This window comes from Amyelois transitella, chromosome 16, assembly GCF_032362555.1.
Source record: "Amyelois transitella isolate CPQ chromosome 16, ilAmyTran1.1, whole genome shotgun sequence".
Lineage (NCBI taxonomy): Eukaryota > Metazoa > Arthropoda > Insecta > Lepidoptera > Pyralidae > Amyelois > Amyelois transitella.
This window is the reverse complement of record NC_083519.1, coordinates 9,837,634-9,850,962: the sequence shown is the minus strand read 5'-3', so window position 1 is coordinate 9,850,962 and position 13,329 is coordinate 9,837,634. Positions and strand designations below refer to the sequence as shown.

The following is a 13,329-nucleotide window of genomic DNA, read 5'->3' as shown; positions in this document are numbered from 1 at the left end:
AAAGAGGTACAAATTGTTTTTTGGTCAGAAATTTAAATACAATCGAACATCATAACTCATCTTCCACCACAATCGGGTAAAAAAATCACCGTTCTTAATTACAATACAATCGTGTAACAAAAGGAGCGCTATCTTATCTGAATATTATCAAGAATACCGATTAGTAATTCTTATGACGTTACTTTTCGATTGATAATCATTAATTATTGTGTTAATAAATCTATTAGTGTGTAATGTGCATGTTTTACATGTGAAAAAACAAGAATATCGTATTATTTAAACAAAATTATATAGAATAAAAGCTTTCTTTCTTATTTTTTTAAAGAATTGGACCTTAAAAGTGACTAAAACAAAGTGCGTAACGAATAAAAAGTGACTTCGATAAATATTTTGTATCGGTTGAAAAACGCAAGTAAATTTTGATGTGTGTTGATGTGTAATGGGTATGTCTGTTATTTTTTAGCTTAACCGACTCACATTTACATACATATATTTAATCACGTCTCCATTTCTTTCGAAATAAACTCGTGAAGACTGAAAGACTACCTTCAGCTATATGTGTTTGGAAATGAATTTCAAATAGTGACGGGGTTTTAAAATTATTGGCTCTGATTACTCCGTAAATGATAAAGACGCTTTATGTAATGTATATTTTCTATTGCAGGACCCATAATGAACTGTTATCGGATGCACATTTTTCGATAAAATTCCGTGGAAAAGATAAGGAAAGATGTTATCACACGCGAACATCGACAAACAGGAACTAGTGGAAGAGGAGCCTTACTCGTATGACCAAGCTAAAAGTAAGAAAATCATCCTTATAATTTAAAAGTTAAAATTCCCAATCATCTAGTTCCCAAAGGAATTCCCAGTAAACTTGTCAATTTTTTTTCGTTCCAATAGGAATTTTAGAAAGTCCTCTTTCAGTAATAGTAGCCAAATAGACCGAATAATAAAAAAAGGCTTCAACATGCATGAACTTTTGACATCATTGACATCATATGATGTCAATTCTGTCGTTCGGGCCGACAGTGTTCTAGCGGGTGACATCAATAGATGCCCAATGGGTCCCGAAAGGCACAAAAGCGCCACTCCAAACTGTCCATGTCTCGAAGAATAAGCATTTTTACCCAACGCGGCAACTTTGATTCAAGATATAGATAACAAAGATCAAAGGATAATGAATGAATGAATCAAAGATTTATTTGAACAACTCAACGTACACAAGATTCTTAAACACATAACATAAAAAAGAAACTAAGGTGTGCACTGTAGCAATTCAATAAGGTCATAAGGAGAAACGCTTCATACACACCCTTCTTAATGACCCACTTGTTATAATAGCAAGATCCAGAGCTCCTCCTAAAGAAGAAAGAAGCAGAACAAATCCATAAGATAATTTATTAATCACAAATTTCTTTTCACATTTCAGAAGTAAAATGGTATTACTACATATTGCTGAACCGGCCGATAAAGGTGATCCTGGCGGTCATTTTGTTAGGAATCTTAGTTCCTATACTTCTGTACCAGTTCGTGTACGTCAGCAGCGGAGACTGGCCTCCCCTGGATGGGTATTCCACTGGCACTTGTCTTCTGAACAGATTCGCAAGAATTCCATGCGGAAACGGGTCCATGGAACAAAGCAACTGCCATTCCCAATGCTGTTATGACCTTAACACGAATTTCTGCTTCCATAGATTCCCGTCAAGGTTCTCTTACATCCTCAATCATCAGTGGAGTGAGAACACCATACTTGTACCCAGAATCCCTACCGTTCCATTCAAGAACTTACCTAGTATACCTGGAATTAAAATTGCTGTAGACGAAATATCTTCCACCCATCTCTCTTTCACTTTTTACGATCAGACTATAATGGATTTGACAGGTTCTAAATTAGAAAACAAAAGTTACGATTATACACTGTCAGCTCAAGAATTGAGTGTCACCGTGAACAGCGATCAAGGGATAATATTTAGCACAGCGAGAGGGCCATTAATAGCATCCGACGGAATTTGGGAGATCGCTTTTAGATTGACAAACGAAACGATGTACGGTCTTGGGGAAATACCATTACTTGAAGGGACATCTAAAGTTATATATAATTATGACGGTGGATTGAGTTCTGTACCATTGATCTTTGCGAAATCTAACGGCTCCTACCACGGTTTGCTGGTCGATGTAAAAGAGCCATCGGAAATGATCGTTGGAGGGGAAAATCAGATGCTCTTAAGGAGTTTAACAAGCCGAGGCCTGAAATTTCACTTGTTTGTGGGCCCTGAACCTTCCGATGTAATGAAGGATGTGAGGAAATTATTAGGGTCGAATTCGCAGTTGGAATATTGGATGCTTGGAGCGCATGTTTGCAAGTGAGTTGTAGGCATTTTGATTAAATTTAATGATATTTTTGTTATTATAGATCTGTGCAGTAGGTATAGAATATGAGGCAAACTTGATACTATAGCTTCCTTAAATACATATATTCATTTAAGGAAGCTATAATATTCTAGTTGCCGAATAAATGTAATATTTATTCAATTTGGTTAGTAGATTAAGAAGTAGAATAACCGAAATATTGCAAAATTTAAAGAAAATATTAAGTAATATTTCATACATACATATCATCACGTCTATATCCCTTGCGGGGTAGACAGAGCCAAAAGTCTTGAAAAGACTGATAGGCCACATTGAGCTATTTGGCTCAATAATAGAATTGAGATTCAAATAGTGACAGGTTGCTAGCCCGTCGCTCTAGTGACACGTTCAGCTGTTTGGCTTAATGATATAATTGAAAGAAGAAACCCAAGTTTAAAAACCTTTTACGACATCCATGGGAACGAGATGGAGTGAACATAATAATAAAAATATAGTTCTATTCTTTATTTTTAATATTATGAATTATTTATTAAAATTCGATCATTGAAATCATTTTCAAATGTTTCGACTCCGCATTCCTTCGTTTCGTGCGTATACAAAAAATGACTAATATAGATCATTTTTAACATTAAAAACAACAGTTCCAATTAAATTTTCAGTGAAATAGAATCATCACCATCCGAAGCCTTCCAACACCTAACGAACTTCACAGCCGCAGCCACTCAGGCGCAAGTTCCATACGACAGCCACTGCGGGACTTCCCCCATTGTTTTGGAGAACAAATGCGGTGCACAGACATACATAGACGAAGGCGGTAGATTAGTGAAGAACGCCAATAAAAGATTTACACCGCATTTGTCACCTTACGTAAGTATCTCATACATACATATAGTTACGTCTATATCCCTTGCGGGGTAGACAGAGCTAACTGTCTCTAAAAAGGGGACAAAAGGCGATAGGCTTATAAACTTGGGATTCTTCTTTTAAGCGATGGACTAGCAACCTGTTACTATTTAAATGTCTCTATTATTAAGACAAACAGCTGAACGTGGCCTTTCTACGTTGGCTTTGTATACTCCGCAAGGGATAAAGACGTGATTATATGTATGTATAGTATCTATACTAATATTATAAAGCTGAAGAGTTTGTTTGTTTGAACGCGCTAATCTCAGGTACTACTGGTTCGAATTGAAAAAATATTTTTGTGTTGAATGGACCATTTATCGAGGAAGGCTTTAAGCTATATAACATCACACTGCAACTATTAGGAGCGAAGAAATAATGGAAAATGTGGAAAAAACGGGGGAAACAGTTCATCTTTGAGGGCTTCAATTATGCCCAATATAACTATTTCACGCGGACGAAGTCGCGGGCACAGCTAGTTGTATAATAGAAGCAGACATCAAAACTAATGCTGATGAGAATATTCCTTTGCAGTGAAAACAATAATTATGTCATTGTTTTATACTCTCGTATATTTATTTAACCTACACCGTTCTGGGAGTGTTCCATTAACCAAACTTATTTTGATGAATCATGTAACAATGTCTAGAATCAAAATATTCATGGCCTAAGTTCATTGTAGTCTGTTTGCCTTTAATTAGACTAGATATAGTATATTGTAGTGTTAATAATAACTCTCAGATATTCTCCTTTGATACTTCGAAAGACCAGTGTTGCCAACACCTCAATTTCAATTGTAGATTTCTACAGTTTTAGCTTTATGATAGAATTGAGATGTACAATTAAATGTACATTTTTTTTTGTAAAATTATATTAAAATCAGATCATTCGATGATGTATTTCATGAATAACCAAACGCACATAAAAGAATCCTAACTTAATCCTAATCACAAATGATAATCTATATAATTACGAAAGTAAGTTAACTGAACCAATATTCTTGAAATTTCGCGTAAATAAAGTCTGATTTGCGAAGAACCTGAATTCTGTATTTTGTATGTTGTAAGTGGTTCTCAATTCTATCATTAAGCCAAACAGCTGAACGTGGCCAATCAGTCTTTAGAAGACTGTTGGCTCTGTTGGCTTTATCTACCCCGCAAGGAATATGGACGTATGTATGTATGTTGTAAGTGGCGCTAAATTACTCTCTTCTTGCATGCTCGTCGGTTTAGGGTAATCTTAACCTGACCTTTTCAAAGTTTTCAGGAACACTTTAACAGATTTCTACAGTTTTTTTTTACCAATTATCTGACACTGATTTTAATATTGGGGTTGGAAACACTGCGTAGGACTCGGGGCGATGCCCAGTAAAACAAATTAAGTAATACAATGACAACAATTATTATTATACCAGTTAGAATACTAATAACTAACCGATGCTTTTACGGCGAGGGAACACATCGTGAGGAAACTTGCACATTCAGACAACTGGATGTGTAACCATGATCAGTCCAATCTGTTTTTGTTTTTATTATTATTATTTTTAGTGCCGTGTGGTTCCCGGCACCAATACAAAAAGAATAGGACTACTCCATCTCTCTCCCATGGATGTCGTAAAAGGCGACTAAGGGATAGGCTTACAAACTTGGGATTCTTTTCTAGGCGACAGGCTAGCAACCTGTCACTATTTGAATCTCAATTCTATCATTAAGCCAAATAGCTGAACGTGGCCTTTCAGTCTTTTCAAGACTGTTGGCTCTGTCTACCCCGTAAGGGATATAGACGTGATGATATGTATGTATGTATGTATGTATTATTATTTTATTTGTTTAATTAAAGGTTTTTTCCGCATGTGGTTTTTGGAAATCTTCTCTAGCCTTCTGAGTTGCTTTCCATTTGATAGAAATTAAACCCGCAGGCTATCCAATACGGGGGTTTTTTTTAAATACTTAAGCATTATGTTGGCAATATTCTTTCAAGATTGGGTTTTCAAAATTTATTGTAGACAAAAGTCGCGCCGATGGGCACCTGCTGTTTGATACAGGTAATCCAATACGGGTTAGGTTTAACTGCAAAGGTTGCGGATGTCAGATAGGAGTCGCTTGGTGTAAAATCCTGACACACCTAATCCAGGATCCATGGTCAAAGGCATACCCCGAGCTCCTCTCCGGAGTGGTGAGGAATTGTTGTAAATATGTTTATATTATAATTACGAAAGTCTGTTTGTTACACTTTCAAACTACTGGACCTATTTTAATAAATTTTTGTATGAGTTAAAATTAAACGAGATCAAATTTTTTTTTCCGAAAATTCTCACAGTAGGCAAAAACCCTGGTAAGAGCTGTTCATATAATATTAGATAGATAGATAATTCATTAATTTGATTTGCTTCACACAATTTACAATTTCATATGGAATACAAATTAAGTAGGGTGTAGCAATACAAAAAGGTCACAACTCAACGAATTTATTGCTATAGAGCAATACGCTGATTTTCAGTTATGACCTAGGTGCTAGTGCAGTTCAATATACGCACGTAATCAAAAAAAATTCATTTAATATTTTGTTCATTACAGATACGTTATACTGAAGAAAATACATCCAATTCAGAGACCACTACAGAAACGACTGAATCACGGATTGAAGAAACCACATTACCTGGTGAAGAAGATGAAGAATGTGCAGATCTAGCCGTAGATTTCGAAGAATACATGATCCGAAATCATGCCGGGAAAATCTATAAAGGAATGGTTGAGAAACATAGCGTTATTTACCCGACTTACAGAAATGTTAGTCATGAGTTTATAAAGAATTGGTGGCAGTATAATGAGACCCTGGATGGAATATTTTTGGAAAACACTTGGCCTTTGGATGAAGCTGTCAAAAATCATAGTTATGCTTATTCGGCTCTGCCATATTACAATCAGGTATTATTTATTAATTTTTTTTATCAAAACTATATACATTTTTATAAAACCCAGATCCTTTCTCTTAAAAAAAAGGTGAAAAAAAAAACACTTACATCGAAAAAATTATAAAGTAACTCTATAAAATAATGTTAACCTTTTAATGTGGGATGTAATAATAAAAAAAAAAAATCTTGTATTGTCGGAATCTGAATCGAATGAAAGATACTTGTAAAAATATATGCAAGTAGGTACCTAGGTAAAAAAATTGACAACTAAACTCGGCATTTTAATCTTTTTGAGACTGTTGGCTCTATTTATCCCGTAATTAATATAGACGCTATAAATTAGTACTACCTCTGCATGTTAGTAATAATTTTTTTATACAAATTATATCTACCTATTATCTGCTTGCACTGTAACATGCAAGGAACAACAATGCCAATAAGTTTCAGTTAAATCCGTAGCTAAATACTATAGTAGTGAAATTATCTTATTTTTATTATTTATACTTATGATATATATTATTAGTTTTCTTTCGATTCAGGTATATCATCATTCACACCAAAAAAGAAATGGCGACTGACTTGTTTGACATTGACTTGACATGCGCACTACACTTACGCACTTTCTGAACACGCCAACAGATGGCGCCACTTGTAAACAAATGGAACTTAAAACGCGCTATGGTTGTTCATTCACTTTTAAAGACCCTCCCGACCAAATAACAAGAAATCATACTTACCTGGCATAGGGGATACCGTGATCAAGAAGGCGGTTCCCCCAGGGCGAGGCCTATCCATTGCACTGCGGATGGGTTGACCCCTGCGATTATCCCTAATGTGGATAACTCGGATGCGTAATTTTTGGTAGTGGGGACTGCGTACGCGCTGTCCCCCCCTTAATTGAAATAAAAAAGGAAGTATGAAGCATAGAGTGCTTAACAAATGCTCGTTTGGTAACGAATAGCATATATAGTTATATGAATTAATAAAATTTAACCGCCTCAGCGCTCGCTCAGTCGAATTTATTCATTTCATATCATTGTCGAACTACCTAAAACCTAAACTCAAAAACAGTTCTCAAAAATCATTTTATTTAGCAACTTATTCGTATTTTTTCCTTTTAATTAATGTTATAACTTAATTGTTAATCTTCAAAGTTCTTTATCATTAACAAGAATAATGCGCCGTGTGGTTCTCGGCACCAATCGAAAACAGAATTGGTAGGATTACTCCATTTCTTTCCCACTGATACTGTAAAAGGCGACTATGGGATGGGCTTATAAACTCGAAATTTTTATTTTTAAACGATGAATTTGAATCTCTATTCTATCATTACCAAACAGCTGAACGTGCCCTTTCAGTCTTTTCAAGGCTGTTGGCTCTGTCCACCTCGCAAGGGATTTGGAAGTGATTATATGTATGTAACACGAATAAAATTAAGACAGATAAAATTCAAAGAAATAGTGGAATAATCGGTGCTCTACCTGAATGTTTACAATATTGACTGCTCTGCAAACCGCTTATCAACAGTATCTTAGACGACTAAGGCAAAAAAAAAGATAAGTGGATAAGGAAAAATATAAGTGGTTCCCAGAATCAAGATACACTTTACTGAATAGAATAAATACCTATATAAAAAATCGTCAATGTTACAAATAATTTGGAACAATAAAAGTTGCTCATCTAACTGTATTGTATTTTACAAAAACCTTGTACTGGGAACAAAAAAAAATTGTATGTAGAAAATAACCCGGATATTTTTCTTTCATTTAGTTAACACTCAGGGTTAGATTTAATATAGAACTCAAAATATTTCAGTTTCATGTTTTAGTTTTGAACTTGTTTTATTTTTTGTAGTTAAAATAATATTACATATTTTTAAAATTAATCAATCTGATTTTATGCTAGTCTAGTAGCGAAGAACATATTCTTCTCTTCCCTCCTAGATTTTTAAAGTCAATTAGGTACTTATTGGAAATTTACTTGCGATAATCTGTTCATATTAACTTGGTTGGGATCCTTAGCAAACTATAAAATTATATAAATGCCGTGTGGCTCCCGGCACCAATACAAAAAATGAATAGGACCACTCCATCTCTTTCCCGTGGATGTCGTAAAAGGCGACTAAGGGATAGGCTTACAAACTTGGGATTCCTTTTTAGGCGATGGGCACTATTTGAATCTCAATTCTATCATTAAGCCAAATAGCAGAACGTGCCATTTAGTTTTTTCAAGACTGTTGGCACTGTCAACCCCGCAAGGGCTATAAACGTGACCATATGTATGTATGTATAAAATTATCAAGAACGTGGCCTTCGAATCTATAAAATTATTAGCTCTGTCTTCCCGTAAAGGATTCGTATCAAAAACCCGTAAAAAATACAATTCGATTCGGGGTTTACTTTTGGGAGTGAAGGACATGTAAGATATAATCTTCAGCAATTTTCAAGGGACTTTTCGTTATAAGCGTTCGGACTGGATGCTAAAGTAAAAATATTTTGTATTTGGATTTGAACAAGAATCGAACTCGCTACTTGTGGTTCTGGTGTGAGAATGTAACCACTGCGCTACAGAGGTCATTTAAGAAAATCATATATTTTTTTAATTATACTTATTTTTCCTCTGTCTAACTATATAAAGCTTTGTCTACACCTCAGAATACATAGGTAGGTACATAAATCTCTTTCTCTCTTTTGTCTTTGCGTGTTCCCAGTTGCACCCTGTTGCATCCTCCTCCACTAAGCTCTCAGAGCTAATACTTACAGAGGGTGCAACTGGGAAACCGGTGTAGCAAGTGCAAACATGTGGTCTCTGCCTACCCCTCCAGGAACAAGCTAAGATGAGTAGAAAATGATAATGACTTAAAATTATAATTACTTATTCCAGCACTTCGAAACAGCATTCGACAAAACGCTACTCTGGAACACTTCTCTGCCCGACGGTACCATGTACTTCCACGAACACAACGCATTCTCCAATCACTTCGTAGACGCCGTGAAGTTAGCTTCAGACGGCATCCCCACTTGGACCGCCAGCCAATGGCAGAACGGCGACGTCATGATCCATAGACAAAACGTCGAGACCTCTTGGTCGAATTTGAATAAAGAACTGATTCAAGCCGCGTTGGGAGGAATATCAGGCCATTGGCTTTGGTCATCGCCAATTTGCGGAGACACTTTCAACTATAATAGTACAACGCAAAGGGAGCTCTGCTTAAAATGGTATTTAGCCTCAACTTTCATGCCTATGATCAAAATTCACTCGAAAGGCGTGGAAAGACACCCGTTATCTTTCGAGGGGATCGAGAGGACAGTAGCTATAAATTCTTTGAGAAACAGACTGACTTTGATGCCGTATTTCTTCACGGTACTCCAAGAAGGTCCGTTATTAAGGCCAATGTTTTACCAATTCCCCAAATCGGAGCGACTAGCGATTCTTACAAGTCAGTACAGTGTGGGTGAAGATTTACTGATGGTTCCAAATTTGCTGCCGAATCAAGGTCACGTGCACGTAAGAGTTCCACCAGGGACCTGGTTCGAACTCTGGGGCGGGTCACAGCTGGTCGGAGAAGAAGGTGAAGCGGTCACCATGACCGACACGACACGGGATATTTTGACTTTCATCAGAGCTGGTTCGATAATTGTAATGCAAAAAGTAAGTGTGCAATTTGTAATGATTATTAAGTACCTACTTAAAATTTGGTGCCGTGACTTGTTTAGTTCACCTGGGAGACAATTTTGAAACAGGACCACTCCATCTCTTTCTTGTCGGTATCGTAGAAGGTGACTAAGCCTACGGATTCTCAACAGGAAGGACGCAAACGGGGTAAATGCTACGGCGGTGATGATATTCGTAAAGGTGATAAGGGAATGAGCACACTCATCTAGTGCAATATCTATGATTTAAGTATAAGCAAAGTAAGGTTTCCCTATTAAAAGGGTCCCAGATGTCAGACGGAAGTAATTCCAGGATTTTGGATGACCATAGACGGACTCGGGGCACTTACCCAGGGAGGACGGAAGCGGAAAATACTACAAAAATATTATAAGAATTCATTATAAGTTTCTTCAAACATACTGTTTAATTAAGTGCTTTATTATCTTTACCTAAAATTAATTATTTTTAGACCATCTATTTTCAGTACGGTTCTATATTTAGAATTCTTATAATAGTTGAACTTAATTTCCTAATAACTAAGCTAATTTACTAGAAGAGAGTGTAGGTAGTGGTTGTAATCTAAGTATGTTTTTTTTTTTGGGAATGATAGGTTAATTAACATTTCCAAGATGTCTTTCGTAAGACGCTGGGAACTAAAATTTTAAAGATTGACCAAATATTAATAAAAATAATCATTTTCAGAATCCAAGTGTGACAGCGGAATTGACTCGGCAACAAGCCTTCATATCACTGACGATTGCACTCGACCACCAAATCCTCAATGAAACAGATCACGAAAACATCACTACATCAATAGACTCATATCAGGCATCAGGAAAATTGTATATAACAGAAAACCTGACTATATCCTTCGAAGCTAACGAAGAAAGACTACTAGCGACATCTCTTGGCGATGATTTCGATCCATTGTGTGGTTTGACAGCGGTGTCCAACCGTTTCGTAACGGAACTAAAGATTTTCGGACTACCCTCCGAAAGGAATAATTACGATAATTACAGACTGATTTCGTCTGTAATTATTTTGTGTAATTTACAAACGCAGCCGGAGATTACGTTTGTTTATACTTAAAATAATATACATATTTGAAATAAAACTGATAATTTATTTCTTAATTTATACAAATTAGTTTTACCAAGAATGATTTTTTTTTTTATAAGAATTGATGTTGATATATTTACATAATAAATTTTTAAACAAATACAAAACATTCCTTCTTCATTTGTGTCTACTAATCTGAATGCCGAATATACTAAAAAAACTCAATACTAACCCATACAGCCAAGGATGTGGCCTTCCAGTTTTTTCGAAATTATTGGCTTAGTAAGGCAAGTTTGAAGACGTGATTACATGTATGTATCCTATTACACCTACTCTTTGTGCAATAAATTATAAGAATTTATATAGTTAACTTATGGAACTGCTGACAGTTTGAGTGAAATGGCGTAAGCAGTACTTGAACTATTGATTAGAATCTTTGATATAAAGGTAAGGAACATCGTCCGACATGGCAACTCAATCATTCCTTAATAGGAAAAATATAGATAATTGATAGCGTTAGGAATAATTTTATTTCACTCAAATAAGCAAACACTAAATATAAATTTCCTAACAAATATTTATTCGAATGATAGGACAATGAGCGTTATTGTCGCGGGGGACACTGATTACGGCGGCCAACCTGACCCCGTCTTGAACCGAGATAAATCAGAACAAACAACAACCACTCAGCTGCCGACAGCTGACTAAAACACACCACAACCTGATGAAGACCGAGGAAAACGGAGAGGGACAAGAAAACCGCAAGAAGAGCTTCAATCACCCGAGCCCGAGAATGCCGAACATCAAAGTCTTCACCGGGAGCTCCCATCCCGATATCGCACAAAAAATCGCATCCAGACTCAACCTTCACCTCGGCAAAGCCATCACCAAGAAGTTCAGCAACAAAGAGACTAACGTCGAAATAGGCGAATCTGTCAGAGGTGAAGACGTCTACATCGTCCAAAGCGGCTGTGGAGAAATAAATGACAATCTAATGGAGTTATTCATTATGATCAACGCTTGCAAAATTGCATCAGCGTCAAGAGTGACAGCAGTCATCCCATGTTTCCCCTACTCCAGGCAAGACAAAAAAGATAAAAGCCGAGCTCCAATCACGGCTAAACTGCTCGCAAATTTAACGTCGGTAGCAGGTGCTGATCATGTCATCACTATAGATCTGCACTCATCGCAAATTCAAGGTTTCTTCAACATTCCTGTTGATAATTTATACGCCGAACCAGCCATCACGAAATGGATCAAAGAAAACATACCTGAATGGAGGAGCAGTGTCATGGTTTCACCAGACGCTGGCGGTGTGAAAAGAATGACAGGAATCGCTGATAGACTTGACATTGATTTTGCAATTATCCACAAAGAGAGACAAAGGGCTAACGAAGGGGACTCCACAGTTCTCGTTGGAGATGTTAGGAACCGTACGGCGATCATGGTTGATGACTTGGCTGATACCTGTGACACAATAGTGAAAGGTGCTGAGAAGCTTCGAGAGGCTGGTGCTAGTAAAATCTACGCTATACTAACTCATGGAGTGTTCGCTGGGAACGCTATTGAGAAGATAAACGCTTCGTGTTTGGAAGGGATTGTGGTGACAAATACGATACCTCAGGAGAAGCACATGAAATTGTGTCCTAAATTGCAAACAATTGATATATCTGTGATGCTGGCGGAGGCAATAAGACGTACGCATTACGCAGAATCCGTTTCTTATTTGTTCAATAATGTGCCATATTAATTTTATGGGTGCCATCTTAAAAAATATCGTCTTGCATTTCAACTTGTGCGATTAATTATATATTTTTTACTGTTTTATTTGATAAAAGTTCGTTATATTTTTTTACAAAATGTTGTTTTTGTGTTCTCTCCTTTAAATATATAGCCGATTTCTGCAATCTCTACTATTTAATCGTCCCCAAATTTAACACCCTAATTTCTAAGAAAACCAAAATGTATAGTAACAGATGCTTCCGAAAAAGGGGGCACATTCTAAGAATGAGACCTTAGTCGTATGATTTTTGGAGTGTTTTATTTAGAAAAACATCGTTGGAGAATTAAAGTTGTATTGTTTTGTGTTATTAAATAAGTACCTACCTAAAATACAATAAAATGTAGAAAGAAAGCTGGACGGGTCTTTTGATAGAATTTAACTGACAAAATTATTTAGATGACATCACTTAATTTTTTTTTTTCAATTACAAAGAAGTTTTTATTTTAACAGCATTTAATATATCACTAGAGTACACCGCCGGCTGCGCCCGCGTAAAACGATGACTCCGGTCAACTTCCGTTCCCGCGGGAATTCTTTTCATCTTTACTACACGCCAAATTTAGAATTGTGCCGGGTGGCACCAATTAAAAAAAGAATAGGAGCACGCCTTCTCTTTTCCATGGATGTCGTAAAAAGGCGAAAA

At 36.4% G+C, this 13,329-nt stretch overlaps 2 protein-coding genes and 1 non-coding gene across 4 annotated transcripts; all 3 read left to right on the top strand.

Annotated features, from left to right (window-relative positions):
- The first annotated feature begins 211 nt into the window (after window positions 1–211).
- On the top strand, window positions 212–11,025 carry LOC106129100 (lysosomal alpha-glucosidase-like). 2 transcript variants are annotated; one of them, XM_060948499.1, is made up of 7 exons: window positions 212–412; window positions 665–803; window positions 1,433–2,366; window positions 3,033–3,240; window positions 5,853–6,203; window positions 9,074–9,841; window positions 10,547–11,025. In XM_060948499.1, exons 2-7 carry the CDS (start codon window positions 731–733, stop codon window positions 10,931–10,933), a joined length of 2,721 nt encoding a protein of 906 aa, XP_060804482.1. In that variant the 5' UTR covers window positions 212–412; window positions 665–730; the 3' UTR covers window positions 10,934–11,025. The 2 variants fall into 2 exon arrangements, with proteins under 2 accessions (XP_060804482.1, XP_013183020.1); XM_013327566.2 differs by having other exon boundaries at window positions 212–443.
- On the top strand, window positions 6,920–7,081 carry LOC132902690 (U1 spliceosomal RNA). Its single transcript, XR_009657210.1, has one exon. It is a non-coding gene; the product is annotated as a U1 spliceosomal RNA (small nuclear RNA).
- A 333-nt stretch (window positions 11,026–11,358) lies between the features above and the next one.
- On the top strand, window positions 11,359–12,757 carry LOC106129077 (ribose-phosphate pyrophosphokinase 2). The gene has a single exon (XM_013327521.2). It carries the CDS (start codon window positions 11,628–11,630, stop codon window positions 12,651–12,653), a length of 1,026 nt encoding a protein of 341 aa, XP_013182975.1. The 5' UTR covers window positions 11,359–11,627; the 3' UTR covers window positions 12,654–12,757.
- Window positions 12,758–13,329: the final 572 nt, after the last annotated feature.